This window comes from Oreochromis niloticus, linkage group LG6, assembly GCF_001858045.2.
Source record: "Oreochromis niloticus isolate F11D_XX linkage group LG6, O_niloticus_UMD_NMBU, whole genome shotgun sequence".
NCBI lineage: Eukaryota > Metazoa > Chordata > Actinopteri > Cichliformes > Cichlidae > Oreochromis > Oreochromis niloticus.
The window spans coordinates 2,198,722-2,212,129 of record NC_031971.2 but is presented as its reverse complement, the minus strand read 5'-3'; the positions used below and the strand labels follow the sequence as shown (position 1 = coordinate 2,212,129).

General features: G+C 38.9%; 1 protein-coding gene across 1 annotated transcript; it reads left to right on the top strand.

The window, feature by feature from the left end:
- The first annotated feature begins 1,411 nt into the window (after nucleotides 1–1,411).
- Nucleotides 1,412–7,787, top strand: hand2 (heart and neural crest derivatives expressed 2). The gene is made up of 2 exons (XM_003452745.5): nucleotides 1,412–2,588; nucleotides 6,778–7,787. Exons 1-2 carry the CDS (start codon nucleotides 1,974–1,976, stop codon nucleotides 6,898–6,900), a joined length of 738 nt encoding a protein of 245 aa, XP_003452793.1. The 5' UTR covers nucleotides 1,412–1,973; the 3' UTR covers nucleotides 6,901–7,787.
- The last annotated feature ends 5,621 nt before the right edge of the window (nucleotides 7,788–13,408 follow it).

The following is a 13,408-nucleotide window of genomic DNA, read 5'->3' as shown; positions in this document are numbered from 1 at the left end:
GATGTTGTATGTAGCGTTTTCTTTAAATGATTAATGAATGGCAGCGAAGTTCAGATTCATTGATGACTCTGAACTTCGCTGGCATAATAAAGAGAATTAATAAAGATGTAGACTTCTTCGATCCCAACTCATAACCAAAAAAGAGGGACTTTGTTTTTTATTGATCTTTCCATATGTATTCTTTGGATAAGACAGCGTCTTTGGGTTCAGTCACAGTCACCTCGCCCTGATATTTTACCAGCTGTTTATTTACAAGGAGAGATACATTAAGAGATTACTGTTAAGTAATTAATTATTAATAATAATAATATTATTGAGACCTTCAGTGGTTCAGTAAACGAAATGAATTTCTTTAATTATAGATCTGAAAAAATATAGACTTAAATGCTTTTCAGTGTGTTTAGATTTAACTATATCGCTTTAACGTTTTATTTATATACGATAAACAAACGGTTATTTGCGTAATAAAGAAATAAATATATAAATAAATACATTTTCAGTAAGCAGTGAGGACTGAAAATTTTAAACACTTGCAACCAAAATGTGGGTGCAATGTTTCCTGCTTTAATAAACATAGACCTAAATAAAACCTACATAAAACTATAATGTTTAGATTTATATGAATATGTAGATATGCGGACCGCTGCTTCGTTAGCCGAATCATGCGCTAGATCGTAATAAATACACAACTCAAATGAGAACGGTCAGAAATATAGGCTATAAGCAGGTACTCCCGAAGGCTTGCTGAGTTTTGGAATAAATTTGAATTCAAAGGGGGTGAAAAATACTTTTAACTCGTCTACGTTCACTATAATTTGCTGCCTAATTGAATTCGAACTAGTATGAACAGTATGAACATGAACACCAATCATGTTCAAAATTATTATTATTATTTTTATAAACAGGACCTATGAAGCTAGTCTCTTAAACCCCCCAAAACATATTAAAGAATAGTAGAGGCCTCTTAATCTAATGTCAGCAGCAGAGAATTTTAGCGTGCAGAAGACTGCTGATATTTTTTCCTTAAATACGTTTTAAAATACATTAACAGTCTAAATACTGAATTAAAATGCATATATGGTCTATAGAGTTTGGGCTATCTCGTCTGCATATTGTAGCCTTACTCTTACTAATAGAAAAAAGAACTGGATCAGCATCGCTTTATGCTTGACTTTGGAGTGGTTTCTGCATGCGTGAACGTAAACTGCGCGCGCGCATCTGTGTATGCCAGCACATCTACTTAGGAGACCCACTGACATTAAAGGGAAGTAAACAGAGCCTGCAGACGGGGCCAGAGCAAGGGGCGGAGGTTCGCCATTGGTTGACTGAGGCAGTGAAATCAGTTTCTCCTCCCCGGTAGTGAAGATGACGTGGTGAATGAACCCCTCTCTCCCTCTCTCTCACCGACAAGCTGGCTTTAGAATAGTTCAGTATCAACTAGCCACTTGTGACCCTGTGCCTGAACAGACCAGTCCTGCATTGCCAAACTGCCCTGAGCCTGACAGCTGACCACTGTCTCGAGAAAGATTAAATGGCGTGCAGGGTGGGGTGGGGGGTGAAGAAGAGGAGTACGCACTGAGTGGCCAGTAAAAGAAGAGACCTAAAAAGTTCTGTTGTGACTTTTTAAAGAGAAGATAAATGAGGAAAATGTCTTAGGAGGAGTCGTTTCAACACAACTGAGAGGCCTCATGACAGGTCGCTAGGACGGATCCAGTGTACTGTCGCACGGAATACCGACCCTTATGGTCGGAAGCGATTGGCTTCGACTGCGGGGAATCAACTGAGGATGCAGACATCTACTCTGAGCACCGCTGACTAGCATCCGACAAGGACTTGTTCGCGCGCGCGCTGTGTGTGTGTGTGTGTGTGTGTGTGTGTGTGTGTGTGTGTGTGTGTGTGTGTGCGCGCGCGCGCGCGGGGTGGGGGTGGGGGGGCGCTCACGCTTGCCCGAGTGCGTATTTTTGTGTGTCACTATGAGTCTTGTCTCGGGCTTCCCTCACCACCCGGTCATGCACCACCACGACAGCCACCACTATTCGCTGCATGCGGCGGCGGCCGGTCGGTGTCACGAAGACACCGGTGCTCCACCATACTTCACAAGCTGGTTGATAAGTCACGCGGATATGTCACCTACCGAGTATAGCCTTGCGCCCGGCTATAGCCCGGAGTACCATGGCAACAGCGGCAGTGGGTCAACCGTCGGACTGGACCCACACCATCACCACTACTATGGCCCTGGAGGGTTAGTTCCAGGAGCCGCCACCATCTCGATGAACGGAACCACGGTTGGTATGCACCATCATCACCACACTCATCCTCGGACCGTGAAGCGAAGACCAACGGCCAATCGCAAGGAAAGGCGGCGGACCCAGAGCATTAACTCAGCTTTTGCGGAGCTGAGGGAATGTATCCCTAACGTCCCGGCCGACACCAAGCTGTCCAAGATCAAGACGCTGCGCTTGGCCACCAGCTACATCTCTTACTTAATGGACATCCTAGACAAGGACGAACAACACGGAGACACTCAGGCTTTCAAGGCCGAGCTAAAAAAGACGGAGGCTCGGGAAGAGCGGCGGAAAAGAGAGGCGGTAAGATGTGCTCTACGGCCACTATTTGTTGTGAAAATGAGGTTAAAAGGTATTCATTATAATAATCACTTAACACAAACCCTAAACATATAGTATTGTCTCTGGTTAGCTGGTTCATTAGTAAGGGAATTATTAAAGGAAGGTTCTAACGCTCGGATGGATTTAAACTTATTTTCGAAGAAAAGTAATAACAGTTAAAAATCGCCGAAGATTATAATTACAGGCAATTACAGATTTAGAATTCTGCACTATATATCTGCCAAAGTAAGACACTGATTTTTACAAACCAAATGGATAAATCATTTCCAATGGTGACCTTATATTTAAGACGAATTAAATGAGTTTATTTTTACTCGACTCAACAAATTACCTAAATTCACAAATATTGGAGAATTAATACAATAGATTGACTCCTAACAATGAATTATTTCATATCGATTTATTGACTGAAGGTGACATTTAAACATGTTGTTGGTAGGCAGCGTCTGACAGGAGACAATAAACATTAATTTTGTGGGATTTACTGAAGGTTCATAGTTCTTTTAAAACACTGAGGCACGCCATTTACTTTCCACAGAAATAAAAAATTGTGTAAAATTAACTTCCGAATAGTCTGGAATTTATAGAATACGGGGACATCTTTTCGTATCTAACTGCGGGTTGGTTTTACATGGTGTGAAGTAAAATCGACACATTTAAAATTGTACTTTTTGCTTTGCACGAGTGCCCATATGTTTTTTTTCCACAGCAGCCTATGCATATAGCGGCATCAGCACATAGTTAATATACTTTACGGCTATTAAATTTAATGTTCCTCTACAATAATAGTGATAAATTCAGTTAACAACAACAGTAGTGACACCGTAAATAAAGTTTTAAGCAACTGTCTGCTGTAGTTTGACCGAGATTCACCAACAATGTTCTACCAGATCATACCACTTCTGGATTGTTGTATGTTTTGCATATTGAATGAAAACCAATGGACTGGCGGGCAAGCAGAGGATAGATAGAGCTGTTATCAGCTCGGTGTATATTAATGCACTTAATTTAAAATAAAGGTTGAATTTAAATTCCAGCATCAAGACGCATCCCTTATCCACGCAGACGTGATACTTATACTACTGTATAAGTGTGTAGACATTTAGACATCCAAAACAGTCTCTACAGTGCAGTGATGAGTGAGTGGGGTGGGGAACAAGCAGAGACCAAGCCAAAATCTGCTGTGGTAGGGGAAAGGGGAAACGGCAGCACAGGCTTATGGTGTTCTAGAATTACACAGTACACAAATGGGGGGTAATCAGAGAGCAACATTTATTTGGAGATGGGCTGCTGAAAAAGCCAATAAACTGAGAGCAAATAGTAAAATTGAAGTGTGTTTGCATATTTTTGTAATAGCCACATGACTTCTTTTGCATTGATCACTCAAGCAAAAAACATATATCATCCTAAACATACAAAAAGATTGTACACAAAACTGTGATAGAGTACAAATACATTAAATAAGTCTACAGAAAACTGGTTGCCATTCTCAGACGGTTTGGAGCCAGGAGGGCCAGGTGCTGCCACACAGACCAACCACTATTATGCCTGGAACACTATCATCCTTACAGCCAGTAACATTATGCACACAGCTCTGGCTGCACTGCTCAGATGTAAGCCGTGGCTCCAGCTTTAGAGGGCTGTGTAGTTGTTTGCTATTTATTTGTTTGGCCCATCCATGAGTTTTAAACCCATTTCAACTGATTTTCCCTGCCTTTTGCATTCAGCTGACCCACACACACATGCACTAGCATTTATCTGGCCATTTAAAGCACAGTAATATCAAACGGAGGCCATCGTATTTATATTTATATTGTCATAGCTTATGTCACCGATTCATGCTTCTGCATTTTGTTTATAATGCTTATTTATGTCAGAATAAATATTATCAGCACAACAAGTTGCCTTTCTTAGAGTGACCACTGAGCTTTGTCCTGCAGACAAGATGAGTGTGGATAATGGCCACGTGTGGTATTGTTTGTTCAGCAGACAAACAATACCACAGAAGAGACTGGAGGAGAATAATAATTTCCTGTCTATTGTCTATAGGAAGTGTGGTGCATAATTGAAGCCAGAGAGCTTTCTTTTCCCCCTCATATTTCAAAAAGAGAATGTAGTCCACTTCATAACTCATGTCAGCTCTCTCATGAGACTCCTGGCTTGGGCTGAATGCACATTTTCACAGCCCAACAGAGACACTACAGCTGAATAAAAATATATCCTACGCGTCAACAGAATCCATTAATTAGTTTTTAAAAAATCCATAAAATAATTAATAAGAAGAAGCATCACTATGTTACATCAGTGAACTAACATAATGATGCTTCTGCTCCTCAGCCTGGTCTTCCATTAATAATAAAGTGGTTAACCCAAAAGACAATTTAATGCGTCCTTAAGAGGACAGAGCTCTAACCTTGCAAATAAGGGGGAGGGGTGAGTGGCCGGTCTTAAGGAAATAAACTCAGTTTTTTTTTTTGTTGTCGTTTTTTTTGTAAGTTTACATTGCAGTGCGTAAAATAGGGAATTAAGATCTGGATATAATGCAATTCACAGAAGTTCTTTTTTTTCAGTTCAGTTTGTGTTTCGCTAGTTTCAAGGATATAGTCTGTTAACAATAAAATTCCCGGATGCTGGATTAACTTTCTTCAAGTATGATTATTCATTTTACCTTTTGTACACACACACACACACACACACACACACACACACACACACACACACACACACACAAAGAGAGAGAGAGCATAAACAAAATATTTCGTAAACAAAACGTCATAGTTGCCAATAAGTGTATTTCTTTGTCTAACCAGAGTCCCCCTACACTCAGGGTTGAACACAAATTCTGATGTTTTGTTAGCGTAAGTTTTTCTGTTTGGAAATACGAATTCTCTTTTTCTTTACTTATCTAATATAAATTTTTTAGCATCACTTAAAGCTAAAATTGCCACACAACAAATAAAAGCTAATTTCATAGTCATAGTTGCATATTAAAATTCGTCACTCTGCTTGAAGAATAAAATCACTTCCTCTATTTTAGTTCGGGGGTTTTGCAGGTGGTCTTTCCTCTTTGACTTGTATTTTATATTCTCTGCGTGGCGTTTTAAAGCCCGAACGTTCAAGAAGGCCTGAACGCCACGGCTTCAGGTAATCACTCGAGTTCAGAACTAGTTACTTTGTTTCTTTTCCCCTCTTGTGTAGGATGGATCGAGGTTGGTGGATTATGTGTGTACTAAGCTGCAGAGTGGTTTACCGCTGCAGAAATACAGCAGGCTGTCTTCGCTCAAAGCAAGCGTTGTCGCGTTTTTATGGAGTTTGATGTAAGAGGGAAAACATTAAGCCGGACTGAGGAGTCGTCAGCGCTCATTGCTACAGATAGAGTCAATTTATGATTTGCACTGGATTCTTTCCCCTGACATATACAGTAACGCAATTACATAGACGTCGTTCATTCATTAAAAAAATGATTATCTCATTTGGCCTGTTAAGGAGGTCTATTATTATCATTATTATTATTATTGTTGTTGTCGTTGTCGTTGTTGTTAAAGAAAAACAGACAACAAAGACCCTAAGGCCTGGGTAAGGGATGAACGAAACCTCGAAACGAAAGTTTCTCTTTGTTGTTCACCAGTTTGTGCCTGCATTTGCGCAAACGTTTTTGTTGTTGTTGTTGTTGTTGTTGTTGTTTTTTTTTTTTACCAACATAGCAAAGTGTATACTTCTAACTGCTCTTCTGTTTACTGTATTGCTGTTGTACTCTGTATATATATATTCTAACTTATTTTGATCAGGCCTAATACGTCATAACGGGCTGCGTTTGGGTTTTTGAAAACGCAAGCTTAGTTGGAAAAAAACAAAAACAAAAAATAAATATGAATTCTTATTTAAATGTATTTATTTTATTTTATTCTAATTATTTTTATTTATGTTAATAGTGGCTATTCCACCTATTCGTTAATACACTGTCCCGGCGTGGTACACAGTAGCTGGGTTAGTGACATAGGCTACCTACAATTTATATGCTGGTGTCAAGACATCAATAAAATTCAGGTGCGTTCGGTATTTTAGTAGTAGTCGGAAGTATTGTGCATCGAAAGAAAGAGTAGATGTATCAATAAATAAAATAATCAGGATCAATTTCATGTTTTTACAGGTGGAGATCTCGAAGACGTCGTCCTCCAACTCCTCGTCGTCCTCCTCGTCAGCGGGCGATAAGAAAAGTAAGGGCCGGACAGGATGGCCTCAGCATGTCTGGGCTCTGGAACTCAAACAGTAGTCCGTCTCTGCCCCAATGTCTCCCTGTCGCAGGCTGACAGCACTCCTTCCCTTCTCAAGCTCGGTCGTCGAGGAGAACTGCGAATAGGAGAGAGCGTTCAGACGAACTGTAACGGGAGTCGTCCTGGCTTCCTAAGGTTGTCGAGGCTTCCCACACAAACAGTAGCTATACAGGGACGCTGCGTGAGGCTCTGTTCAGGTGTGACGCGAAGGCAATGACAGTTTGCTGTAATTTAGGATTAACACACACACACACACACACACACACACACACACACACACACACACACACACACACAAACCAAACAGCTACAATTAATCAGCAAAACTCCACTTTATATTCTAACTTAAGATCCACAAATGAACCACGAACAAAACTGCTTTAGTGGTCATGCTTGATATCAGTGAAAGGTCATCTGTTGGACTCCGTGTGGTGGAATAAACGAGTGGTCCATCTGCGCAGACCGCTGAGTTATGTTCTACCAGATCATACCACTTCTGGATTGTTGGCAAATTTCTTGTCCAGGACGTGTGCGACTCCCACACACAGAATTACACAAAATTACAAACACATACACAGATTCACACACAGGGTCTTGAGGCGTTTGCTTTATTTAAGGAAAAATATTTATGTGCAATGTGACCTCTGGAAGGATACAAACAGCCATTGTGTCTGATATTACAGAGTATCTGTGGTTACCTGACAAGGTGTATGTGAAGATCTCTTCTGTTTCTCCGTCTTTCTCTTACAGTTTATTGTTGTAAATGTAATGTCGTCACGGCAGATGACGACGTGTCCACGTTGTGGTGTCAAAATGTCTCGGGAGCCAAGTAATGCTTTATGTGTCATGAAAACACGATTTGAATAAACCACCACCTGGTAACTGGGCTGATTGTTGACTCTCAATTGGTCAGACTGCATTCTTCTGCACAAAGGTTTTAAGGAAAGTAATAATAAAAGCAAAATTGGAAATTCAGTGTCGCTAATTTAATAATATGTCAACAGGTTTATTCAAAGGCAAAAACAAGAAATATTCTCTCATATAATAAACGTTATTATTAAATTTCAAATCTAGCTTTGTCAATGGTTTAAAGATGACATGACTATGAAAACTTGTGTTTTGCCTTTTCTCACTCTGAGCTTATTAGCATTGCTATTATGTTCATTTTCTAAGTTTAAAAGCAAGACATTTGGGTAAATGCCCTTTTTTATTTACAAAATACATTTACACTGCAGTTGGTTTCAAGTTTTAGTGCTCGTCATCAGGCCAGAAGGTTAAATCCTGTGAGGGCTAAGTAATCATAACCCTTGACCCCATGCTGTTAAGAGTACCCATGTTTTGACATTTGAAAAATGTTCTTGGAGCAAATAATAAAAAACAACTTATGTCTGGGTTAGGTGCTGATTGTCAAGCCAGAAAAACATAGGGTAGTGAAAACAACAATTGCATCCTCACATTTTTACTTTTTACAAAAAAGGAACACACACAGAAAAGAAAAAGAAAGGAAGAAAAATATCAACCGATTGTTTCCTATTTCGAATTTCTGGATAAATAACTACTCTATAATAAGGATCATTATGAGCCAACAAACTTGTTGCCCTGAGAAATGGAGAAGCAATTAAAGCTAAGAGCATGTTCATGGCCAGGAGTGAACATTGTTTAATCCCACTACCAAGACTGTGTTTAGTAAAGTTATGTCAAAATTAGCCTCCAAAGAGAGCTAAAATTGTTCTCTTTGGAGGCCATGTTGTTTTAATTGCATGACTGTCACATTTCACTGGACAGCTGATTAATTTGTTGCTGTGGTTTCAGCCTGCGGTGACAAACTATGATTTCTTGATCAGCCAGTAGCGGGAAGTTGTGAAGAACAGAACACATTCATTTTTTAAAATGCAACATTTCATTTAAAGCTAAGGCCATTTTTTAGCTTCTTGCGCTCTGCATAATAAAGTGCTGCTGCTAGAAATGCTTTAACAAACAATAGGCTGAAATGCTTGTTAATCATAAAAGCCAGAAAAACATTTTCCTTTTGCTGCTGAACAATCGCAGTACTACGGAGGTTGATGAACTTCCTGAAAAGTGGAGAGTCATCTGAAACTGAGCATCATTCTTCATCAATCTTCTGCTGGCATTTATTGTTGTTCCGATCATAAAGAAATCATTCAGTTTTCATACAAGACAGTTTGATTTATATTTTGGAATTTCTCAACTTACCCTTGCTCTGCTAATGGAAAGAGACTGCATCTACCACACACTGACCTTTAATGAACAAGAAGTAACATAAAGCCCCAGGTGGATTATTACAAGAAATGCTATGGAAGCTGTCTGGAAAAAGACACTTTTAAGAAAACTTGGTCCATTTATCAACTTGAATGGTAAATGGACTGATTCCTATATAGCGCTTTTCTACTCTCCTGGAGCACTCCAAGCACTTTATGCACATTCACCCATTCACAAAAGCACTTTCTTCTATGCTTTAAGTGCTTATTAGTTGGGGTATCATGCCCGAGGATATTTGGCGCGCCGACTAGGGGAGTCAGGGATCGAACCAAATCCACTTACAGATAACTGCCACGTTGGCAGCTAAAAGACATGATGCCATATGACACAGTTCCTAAACTTCACATTAGACAGAGCTGTCAGTTAGCCATCTACTGACAAGACTTTATCTGGCATGCTGGTTAGTATGTGTATAGGGACAGCCATAAAAAAAGAGGATTTTTCTGGTCCTGACGAAAACTAATGCAAACTCTAATGGCCTGAGTCTGCCTTGGGTGAAAACAGGAGAATGCAAAGAGCGTAATTAGTGAGCATCAGACAGAGATGACCCAACAATGAACTGGGCACAAACAAACACACACTCCATCCCCTGAAAACTGTACAGCTTTTGATATTTCTTCTGTGCTGATGCTATTATATATGAAACAAGTATTGTAAGGACTTTATGATGAAGCACTGTTTATTAAGTTTTCATAATGATTTTTACACCAGCTATAAGGGATAAACCACAATAAGTTTGGGTTTGGCACATTTTCATCATTACCTCCAGCTTGATTTGGCATGTCTTTTGTTTGTTTTGTTTTTGTACGTTTTTCAGTTTAAGTGTACAAGTATTTGAAAAACAACAAAGGAATCAGAAAACAAAAGACATTTCTGCCATTTAATCTTTGACACCATGCATTGGTACAGTGCTGTGACAAAGTGTTTGTCACCTTCCTAATTTCTTATTTTGTTGCATAATTGTCACAAATACATGTTCATTTAAACAAATATTTATATTTGACAAAGATAACCAGATTAAGGTGCATTTTTAAATGATGACTTCATGTATTAAGGGGCCTATCCAGCCTTCCAAAACATGTGGTCAGTCACATTTAGATCATTATTGGGCAGATACTTCTTAACATATGCCAAGGCCCTTGAAAAATATTTCTGATAAATAATCACAGCAATGAAAAAATGCAATGAAGGATGGATGGGAAATGAAACATTTTTTATGATTTGGTGTGGTTTTGGAATTTTCGTTTTCATTTTTATTATGTCCACTTCCTCGGTGTGTCATACTCTACAGTGCATCTGTCCTCATTAGTAGACATTGCACCCTTTTGTAAGACCTGCTATTCTGAGATGGTTACATCAGCCTGGACCAAAAATTCTAATTTTCCTAATTGTCTGGCCATTTAGTGTCATTTCATTGCAAGTGAATAATATATATATATATATATATATATTTAAAGTGAACAGGTGCCATGTGTCCTGCTCCCTGAAAGCAGTTTCTCACCCAAACCAAATGAAATATTTTGAGTATAAAATTCAGTTAATTCACCAAGCACGAGCTACCGCTACCTGTTAGGATCCTAGGTTTTTAGGTTATGTATTCTGATTTTAGTGACTTTGGATTTATATTTTCAGCTTGAAATAATTTAGGCTCTAGCTCTGACGTTTAGCCTTCATAGTTTAATGTCATTCTCATTTCTGCTTCCGTGTTTTGTTATTTATATTCTTAGTCGTTGGTTTTGTAACAGTTTTAGTCCCCTCTCATGTCACTCACTCTCTCGTGTTTGTCTTACCTCTGGTCTGAGTCTAGCTTACAGTTCCATATCAGGTTCATAGTCTATGGACTATTTCTTTTTTCTATGTTCACAGTTAGTGATATCTAATTTCTTTCATCTTCTGTTCCTGTCATGTCTCCGTGTCTCTCTTTCTTTGTACTCTGTCTCCTAGTTAGTTGTTTAAGGTCTTGTGTCCTCTTTCAGTCATGTCTTTGTGTTCTGTTACTTTGTTTCTGTTTCCAGTTTGTGTGTCTCGAGCCTGAGTCTCTGTCTCTGAGTTTGTTATGTTTCCTGTCTTAGTTTGATAGTCTCTTGTCCCGTGTGCATTATGTTCAGTTTTGCTTCCCGTCTCTTGTCAGTTAGATTCCGTTCAGCCATGTTCCCCAGGTGTTTCCTTTCTGCCCTGATTCCTTCCTGTGTGGTTATTGCCTGCATCTCCCTCTGGTCTTTGTCAAATCGTCGTCATACTTTCCCCGTGTGTGCCCTGTTCAGCAGCTTTTTAACCAGTAAGTGCTTAATTCCTGTTTAGTCTGTGTTTTGGTATTTTTTTATTTTGCTCCCCGAGCTGCAGCAATAAAGCTGTTCCGAGTTCATTCCTGCCTGGGTGTCTGCATGTGGGTGCACACTCTGCCAGCCACACATTGACACATGACACATGGCACAAAGCTTTCTGATTCCTGTTCCCACAAGACCTGGTGTGATCCAAGACTCCAATGTTGCGAGACATAAACAGTTACTGAGTACAACAGAATAAATTAATTTAACAAAATAACTATTAAAGAAGATCATTATTTTCTCCTGCTACTTCTTTAAACTGGACAAACTAAAACAATATATTGTTGGGTGTGATGATCAACTCCTCACAACAAGCAAGAAAAAAGGACATAGAGTTACATCAAGCTCCACTCTCTCTTCAAAACACCCGGTCCATCAGATTCATCTACCAATTCACCCACTCAGACAGAACCATCAAACTTTTCTTCAGAGGTCAGTGATATTTTTCTATCCATAGACAAGAAAATGACAGCTCTAAATGCAAGAATCCCTCTTGTCAAGTTGCTACACAAAGACCTCCAAGCAAATATTGACTGTAACTGAAGAAAACAAACAGTTAAAAGCTTTGGTCAAAACTCTTACAGACAAAAATAACCACAACACCCAAAGACACAATTTAAACAAATGGTTCTTAATCTACAAATTCCCTCAACGAGAGACAATCTTGTCTTCTCTGATACCGTGGAATCCTCCCATCACTCTTCTATCGAACATGAGAAAATTTTAAATGACTTGATCTGAAGATCTCACCCAATACAGCCTCCAAGGTTACATTTCACTGAATCCACTGCTTAGGCCCACCCAAAAAAGACTGAAAAATCCCAAGCCCAATTATTGCAAAAGTCTGATATTTTAAACACCAAGAAAAAAGAAAAAAGGAACACAATGTTAGATATATGATCAATTCCCACGAGACATTCTGGAACAGTGCAAATGCCTTTTCCCTGTTAGGAAACAGTACCTTGATATGAAAATGAAAGCTGTCATTTCATTTGATAAACTTTATATTGATGGGTACTTGTTCAGAGACAAAGATTTGACCCTTCGGTTGGTTTGATGTATAATCTATACCATAGTCTCCATTTTTCAGCTACATTGTAAAAGTCTTTCTTTTTGATCATGCACGATGTTTATGTGTTGTTATGTATTTCTGTTACCTATTTTATTTTCACTTTTATTTCTTACTACATATTATGTGTTTTCTCTACCCTCCATTCAGCCACTTTTAAATCTGTCCTACTAACTTTCAATCATGTAATACTGTCTCTCATTCGGAGAAGCATATCCACGCTACATACTCTCTTCCCTATAAGGAATGTTGTCACTTAAGCTGGTCAACTGGAACATTTGTGGTATTGGAAATCAGGCAAAAGCATTCAAGTGATAAACTACCTTAGCAAACTTCAAGCAGATATATGTGTATTACAAGAAGCCCATTTAACTGATGCAAAAGGCATAGTATTGAAGTGTCCTCTGTTTCTCTTTGTATTTTCTGCCAAGTATAACACCAGGAAAAAAGGAGTTGATGTCTTCATTAATAACAGAATTAAATTCACTGCTTGTAATAGCACCATCAAAGACCCAGAAAGATGTTTCGTAATTAATCAGCATCTTTATTGAAATCTTCCCTTGACGACAGTGAATTTATACGGTCCCAATAAAGATGACCCCCTTTCCCCCCCATAAATCCTTCTTAATTAACTGGAGTTAATTAATAACCTACCTAGCTTTGCAATACCAGAACATCGCAGTCAACATTCATTTTAAAACAACATATGTCTGATTTTGGACTTGGTGATAGTTGGAAGCTTCATCATCCACATGAACAAAAATATTCATACATTTCTCAAGCACATCACTCATTCACTAGAACAGATTTTTTTATCGTTAGCAACACACT

What these genes read in the sequence shown, in the direction of transcription:
- hand2 (XM_003452745.5), top strand. Translation starts at nt 1,974, where the DNA reads ATGAGTCTTGTCTCGGGCTTCCCTCACCACCCGGTCATGCACCACCAC. An exon ending in AGCGGCGGAAAAGAGAGGCG is followed by an intron (nt 2,589 to 6,777) that starts GTAAGATGTGCT and finishes ATGTTTTTACAG; the next exon opens with GTGGAGATCTCGAAGACGTC.